The 7765-nt window shown below is 29.7% G+C and overlaps 2 protein-coding genes across 2 annotated transcripts; one reads left to right on the top strand and one right to left on the bottom strand.

Annotated features, from left to right (window-relative positions):
- Nucleotides 1-3070: 3070 nt before the first annotated feature.
- On the top strand, nt 3071-5458 carry LOC123662553 (RAB6A-GEF complex partner protein 2). Its single transcript, XM_045597395.1, has 6 exons — nt 3071-3425; nt 3593-3798; nt 3878-4158; nt 4430-4582; nt 4782-4968; nt 5202-5458. The coding sequence occupies exons 1-6, from the start codon at nt 3304-3306 to the stop codon at nt 5408-5410; spliced, it is 1158 nt and encodes a 385-aa protein (XP_045453351.1). The 5' UTR covers nt 3071-3303; the 3' UTR covers nt 5411-5458.
- On the bottom strand, nt 5447-7286 carry LOC123662552 (RRP15-like protein). Its single transcript, XM_045597394.1, has 4 exons — nt 7058-7286; nt 6634-6980; nt 6236-6549; nt 5447-5521 (listed from the first exon to the last, which is right to left on the bottom strand). Exons 1-4 carry the CDS (start codon nt 7101-7103, stop codon nt 5464-5466), a joined length of 765 nt encoding a protein of 254 aa, XP_045453350.1. The 5' UTR covers nt 7104-7286; the 3' UTR covers nt 5447-5463.
- Between the last annotated feature and the right edge of the window lie 479 nt (nt 7287-7765).

The following is a 7765-nucleotide window of genomic DNA, read 5'->3' as shown; positions in this document are numbered from 1 at the left end:
AAGTACCGTTTGGAACAGCTCCACTTTCCTTAATTTTTAAATATATATAAATTGTTTGAACAAATAAAATAATGATATTTGTAAAAAAAAAAAAATACTAATCGATACATTTTCAATAGCTCAATTCAACTACGTTATCCTTTTAAATTGCTCACCTCAAATTATTTAATTATAAATCAAAAAAGTCGTTGAAAAATATTCTTTTATCAATATTTTCAAACTCCTATATCTTTTGATGTATACAATATTTTAAATTGCTCAATGTGTTAAAGAACTGCTCAAGTTGCATTTATAATTGCTCAAGTACCGTTTGGAACAGCTCCACTTTCCTTAATTTTTAAATATATATAAATTGTTTGAACAAATAAAATAATGATATTTGTAAAAAAAAAAATACTAATCGATACATTTTCAATAGCTCAATTCAACTACGTTATCCTTTTAAATTGCTCACCTCAAATTATTTAATTATAAATCAAAAAAGTCGTTGAAAAATATTCTTTTATCAATATTTTCACACTCCTATATCTTTTGATGTATACAATATTTTAAATTGCTCAAAGTGTTAAAGAACTGCTCAAATTGCATTTATAATTGCTCAAGTACAGTTTTGAACAGCTCCACTTTCCTTAATTTTTAAATAAATATAAATAGTTTGAACAAATTTAACGTTTATATCATAAAGCAGGTGTACGCTGCGCGTGCGCATAGACAATGATGCGAAGCCAAAAAATTGCGGATATTCGTAATAAAAAAGATACTAATCGATAGATTTTCAATAGCTCAATTCAACTACGTTGTCCTTTTAAATTGCTCACCTCAAATTATTTAATTAAAAATCAAAAAAGTCGTTGAAAAATATTCTTTTATCAATATTTTCAAACTCCTATATCTTTTGATGTATACAATACTTTAAATTGCTCAACGTGTTAAAGAACTGCTCAAGTTGCATTTATAATTGCTCATGTACAGTTTTGAACGGCTCCACTTTCCTTAATCTTATTATATATATATATATATATATATATATATATATATATATAAATCAATTGCTGTTCTTTAGTCTCGCTAAAACTCGAGAACGGCTGAACGGATTTATCTTATCTTGGTCTTGAAATGTTCGTGGAGGTCTAGGGAAGGTTTAAAAGGTGAGAAAAATTCGAATAATTTCCGGGAATACCCTAAAAACAGCCCTTTTCTTTTTCCCATACAAACGTTTTCTAAGTAAAATGTAGAGTCAATTTGAACTTTATTGCTAGTCAATAAAGTTCATGTTAAATAATATATTAGGGCGCATTTTACGTAAGTTATTAATGATTAAATTGATCTTAATCGTAGACCGCATTTTACATACTGTAAAAATTGTATTAACTAGCTATTTCACATTACTAATTATATTCTTGCGGGGGCGTTAACAATGGAAAATTCCCATTTTTAAATTATATCTCCTATCGACTCCAAATTTGGTATGAATCTCCTATATATGTGATCATAGAAATGATCAATGAGCGGATTTTAGGATAACTCATCCCCAATAAGGATTTCAGTGGTGGTCGTTAACTAAACGTACGTAACTCCGAAACCACTGAACCAATTTTTATCATATTTTTGCACGCATCTATAATTTGGTCCAAGTTGGGAGATCGGGTTATTTTTTATCTCAGTCGGACCCGGTAGGTGGCGCTACTATCGGTAAATAAGCTATCAAATTTGGTAGCTGTTTTCCGGGCAGGATTATATTTATTTAAAAATTAAGGGAAGTGGATCTGTTCCAAACTATACTTGAGCAATTATAAATGCAACGCGAACAGTTTTTTTACACTTTGAGCAATTTAAAATATTGTATACATCAAAAGATATAGGAGTTTGAAAATATTGATAAAAGAATATTTTTCAACGACTTTTTTGATTTGTAATCAAATAATTTGAGGTGAGCAATTTAAAAGGATAACGATATAACGAGGTTGAATTGAGCTATTGAAAATCTATCGATTAGTATCTTTTTTATTACAGATATCCGCAATTTTTTGGCTTCGCATCATTGTCTATGCGCACGCACAGCGTACACATGTCTTATGATATAAACATTAAATTTGTTCAAACTATTTATATTTATTTAAAAATTAAGGAAAGTGGAGCTGTTCCAAACGGTACTTGAGCAATTATAAATGCAACTTGAGCAGTTCTTTAACACATTGAGCAATTTAAAATATTGTATACATCAAAAGATATAGGAGTTTGAAAATATTGATAAAAGAATATTTTTCAACGACTTTTTTGATTTTTAATTAAATAATTTGAAGTGAGCAATTTAAAAGGACAACGTAGTTGAATTGAGCTATTGAAAATCGAACGATTAGCATCTTTTTATTACGAATATCCGCAATTTTTTTGGCTTCGCATCATTGTCTATGCGCATCTGCAGCGCTCACTTTATCGATATAAACGTTAAATTTGTTCCAACTTTATATATTTATTTAAAAATTAAGGAAAGTGGAGCTGTTCAAATCTGTACTTGAGCAATTATAAATGCAACTTGAGCAGGGTTTTAACACGTTGAGCAATTTAAAATATTGTATACATCAAAAGATATAGGAGTTTGAAAATATTGATAAAAGAATATTTTTCAACGACTTTTTTAATTTATAATTAAATAATTTGAGGTGAGCGATTTAAAAGGACAACGTAGTCGAATTGAGCTATTGAAAATGTATCGATTAGTATTTTCTTTTTTTTACAAGTATCAATATTTTATTTGTTCAAACTATTTATATTTATTTAAAAATTTAGGGAAGTGGATCTGTTCTAAACTATACTTGAGCAATTATAAATGCAACTTGAGCAGTTTTTTAACACTTTGAGCAATTTAAAATATTGTATACATCAAAAGATATAGGAGTTTGAAAATATTTGAATTTTTTTTTTAAATTTTGATTTTTAATTATATAATTTGAGGTGAGCAATTTAAAAGGACAACGTAGTTGAATTGAGCAATTCAAAATCTATCAATTAGTTTTTTTTTCATTACAAATATCATTATTTTGCAGGCTGGGGTTGGGTAGGTTGCTTATGTGGTTGGGTAAATAAGTATTACTATACTCTGTGAAATATGCTTAGTTTTGACCGTTTACCTACTCCTTGGTTTTGACTAAAACAAAGTGTTGGGTTAGTGTTGAGCATAATTTATTTTATTATATACCTAGCATGATTGACGACTTCTAAAATTAATATTTTTACCTACCAATGTTCAATTATCACAAGTTTAATATTAGTGGTTCACAATAAATTTTCTATACAAACAAAATGATAGAACTATCTGCAAAACTTACAACTGGCACAGTTTATTTAGCTGGCGAAGCTTTAGAATGTGCTATAACGTTTTCCCACTCAGCTCAGCCTGAGCATAGGAATTCACAATGTCACAGGTAAAATTAAGTCTTTTATTTTATTTTATTTGGATAGCTTACAGCTTATTATAACTATAAATAATACAGAATATGAATAAAAAAAAGCTAATAACAAACTACCACCACCTGGCTCTAAAACTACTCCAAATCCAAGAAAAAAGTTACTTATTGACTTATTCTTTTAGTGACATCTTAGAAAATCTAGCATGGGCTTCGGCACAGATACACTGTTTTTTTTCAACATCAAAAAACTCAGGAGATAAAACCCCTATAATTGGAAAGACCACTGCTTTGGAAGTTACTTCTAGTGACATTGGTGATGTTATCTTTCATACAAAACCAAAGATCTTATTCTGTGATTTGACAATACCTTTGGGTGAAACTAAAACATGTAAGTCAGATTACCAAACACAATTGTGTAATAATTGTAAATTTTGGAATGTAAAATTAAAATATTTTTATAATTTTAGTTTGGTATAGGGAATCCTTACCGATAGAAGCTCCCCCTTCATACAGAGGGACGGCTGTAAAATATTCTTATAAGATAACAATAGCAACACAAAAAGTTGGTTCTCACATAAAAATGGTTAGAATTCCATTCAGAGTATTACCCATTAGCCCTATAATGAACATGCAGGATTTAGCAGCTCTATGTGGCAATGAGACAACAGAGGAACTACAACCAACTAATCCATTTTCAGAGGAGACAAAAGTAGAAACTCCTCTTACAATGGCTCTACAAGTTTTGCAGGTATATTAACTTACTGTTAGACTAACTGCTCCTCACGGTTTTACCCGCTTAATTTACAATCCTGTGAGAATGAGATAAAAAGTCACCTATGTGTTATTCTGGCTCTCCAGTTATCAATGTTACATACATCCATTAAGTAATTTTTTGCATGAAAGTAACAAAAATACATTCATATATCCTCACAAATTTTCACATTTATAATATTAGTAGGATATAATTAATATAAATTTATGTAGTATACATAAAAAAATTGTATTTTTACAATTTTTAGAATCTCACAGCTAGAAGAAGTCCCAATTCATATATGATTACAAATGCAAGAGGCAAAGTTGGAAGATTCTGCTTGTTTAAGTCAGCCTATAAATTAGGAGAAGACATAATTGGTACTTTTGACTTTTCAGTTGGTACCGTCACTTGTATGCAGGTAGAACGATTAACTTTATTAATATCAACATGGTAACATAATACCAACATGTAACACACATACTTAAAATATGTAACTGCCTTATTTAGAGACAAAAATATTTTAATTTGACAACTGTATAAAAATAATAAAGCCTTAAATATCCAAATGTATATATGTAAGTCAGTTAATATTTTACTAAAAATATTTTTAACCTTAGGTGTCAGTGTCCTTGCAACCGGAAGAAGTTATAAAGAATAAAACTCCAACAAAAAATGTCAATAAAGAAAATTCTAGCAGGTCAATGACTGTAGCCAGATGTCACGAAGTCACAGTTGGTCTTACACATTCCCAGCTTATATTACCAATACCTTTGCATATTACACCTGCTTTCGAAGGAAATGAAGGTAATGTAAAAGGTTTTAATAATAAATTTAAAATTTAATTTTGCGGGCAACTTAATGTCCATGTTTTAGATATATAATATAGTAAGAGTATGTATACACTCAGACTGAGTGTGGGAATCAAATACACAACCTAAATGCAGAGCGCACTTAGCTAAACTGTAACAACGGGCGAATCTATTTAAATGTAACTAACGCCTAATAAATTGCAATATCTGAAAATATATAACTTTCAGTGTCATTAAGTTGGCGCCTTCACTTTGAATTTGTAACAAGTAATGAAAAGTTATTCCCGAGTTCTGAAGACAGAGATTGGACTGCACCTCTCAATGTTCCAATAGAAACAATGGTTTGGAACCTACCTGTTAAGATTTACTCTACACTTCCTAAGCAGATATCTCAGCAGGCTGCAGGAAGTGATGCTTATACATTGTACATAAAATAAATATATTAAGAGTATTATTTAAATAAAAATCATAGGTTATTAATTAAATTTGTTTATTCTTCTACTTCTTTATCCCAATCTTTCATTTTTGCGCCCATCATGAAGTCATCCCTGTAAAATAACAATAAAATAATGTTTAGTAATAATAGCCATTTGATCAAAAGCAAACTTGTTTTATTTAATCATGAACATACAGTAAATTTTAGAAATTACAAATTAATTTGCTTATTATGTATGAAAACAATTTTAGAAAATAAAACAAAAATCTAGGCCAGGAAGGATCCAGGAAGGTTTCACAGGACTAATATTTATAAAAATCTACTTGTAAGTTACTACTTGCAAGTTTAATTCTGAAAAGGGGATCTTGTACAAATTTGACTAGCCCGTTGGCGCAGTTTGTAGTGACCCTGCTTTCTGCTCCGAGGGTTGTGGGTTCGATTCCCACCCCGAGTCTGGGTGTAATATAAATATTTATTTATATATTTATATATGTATTATTTATAAGTATGTTTATCGAAAAAAAAATATATGTAGCTATATACCAGTCCAGGCTGTTACCTATAACACAAGCATTAAGTTGCTTACTTTAGGAACAGACGACCGTGTGTGTATTGTATAGATATTTATTTATTTATTTATTTATTTAAAAAAAAAAAAAAAAAAAAAAAAAAAAAAAAAAAAAAAAAAAAATTTCTACTACTTTTTTTTTAAATAAATTTTATTTGTGTGACGAGATTGGAGTCATGGTAACAGGAGTATTGGTGTTCTTTGAGTATGAAAATAATATAGAAAAAAAAAAGAAATTAAATAAATACAAATAGTAACCTTAATGCATTCCACCTTGGTTTTTCTTCACCTTTTACTTCATCTTTCATATTTTTTGTTTGCTCATCCACAATTATAGATTTTGTTTGACCCATAAGTGTGTCTAAAAAGGCTCTTTTATCAAACTTCTTTAAAATCTTTTCTTTCTTTCTTTCTGGTAAATCCTTACTTAATTCAGTTTCAAATGTTTTCTGTTGATTTCTAACCGCATTGAATAATTGGACTACACCTTTGGTTGCTATTTTTGTTAATAACCTCTCTCTATCCTTTTCTAGTATGTTTGGTTTTAGCCTTGCAGTTGATTTTTCAGTTTTCTGTAATTACATTATTTTTAAGAATTGTACATAATATAATATACTTAAACTAAAATATACAATAAAAATATTTATATTTATTACCTTTTTCTTTACAAGAGGCTCGTCACTGTCTTTGACTTTTTCTTCTACTTTAGGTTTTTTCTCATCAGGTTCCTCTCCAACTATTTCAAAGGCAGGCTTTTCTTCTTTTTCTTTTTTGACCACATCTGCGAGTTTCTTTGCTCTTGACAAAACTAGCGTCTTTTTATTTTTTGGCTTATGCGTTCCTAGGATCTTTGTGATGGAATCCGCCCAACCCTCGTTCTTTAGTATGAGGTCGTCGTCACTTTCATTGTCCCTATCTGGGTTTCCTTCATTTTCAGCATCTGAAACTTCCGCTTCATATTCGGAATCTTCAGCGTCATCACTAGATGATTCGGAATTGGACACTAGAATTGAATTAATATATTATTAAAGAATGTTTATTTGATAAATAAACAAAAATGTAAGCAAAGTGTTAATTTACATGACACTTTAAGTTTTGCTTTACTCATTTCTTCTGCTACTACCATTACTTTATATGTAACCAAAACGTCGTAGTAAAGTTATAACTTGTACAATTATTAATGTTGTTTGAAAAGTATTCAAATTTTGCACGTGTTTATAATTCCCTAGATCTTCATTCACATTTCTCTATTCCTCACGACTTTGACATACTTCAAACTTCGGCACAGATTACTCTAACAAAAACATGTTATAGGGTATGTTCTGATGTGCACTGCGAGTACTGCACAGTGCTATCACTGTAGAAACATTCGTTCCGTTATGGACTGCCAGTATATTGTCGCAGTACCCTAGGGAAATATAGACGTCATAAATCGCCACCATATTTTACTGAGAGCACTGGCGTTTTCGAGGTAAGGTACTCGCAGTACTTTGATCACTTGGTCAATCAAAACCACTCGAGTGCCAACTACCAACCATCTTTTAAACAATACCTCCAGTTTAATCACAAAAATATAAAATTCTTTAATTAGTTTAGATTGATAAAACATTGGAAGAATTGCAAAAATTAACTAAATTAGACTGTGTTAAAAATGTTCAATACGAGCTGAAAGTTACGCAGGAAATTTTTGATCGTGCAAAAAACACGTAAATTTGCCATTGTATATATGCCATATTGCCATCTGTACATTAAATTATATATAAAGTTATTATATGTTGAGCAATAAAA

This window comes from Melitaea cinxia, chromosome 18 (genome assembly GCF_905220565.1).
Source record: "Melitaea cinxia chromosome 18, ilMelCinx1.1, whole genome shotgun sequence".
Classification (NCBI taxonomy): domain Eukaryota; kingdom Metazoa; phylum Arthropoda; class Insecta; order Lepidoptera; family Nymphalidae; genus Melitaea; species Melitaea cinxia.
The sequence above is the reverse complement of the archived record's forward strand: the minus strand, read 5'-3'. Positions and strand labels throughout refer to the sequence as shown.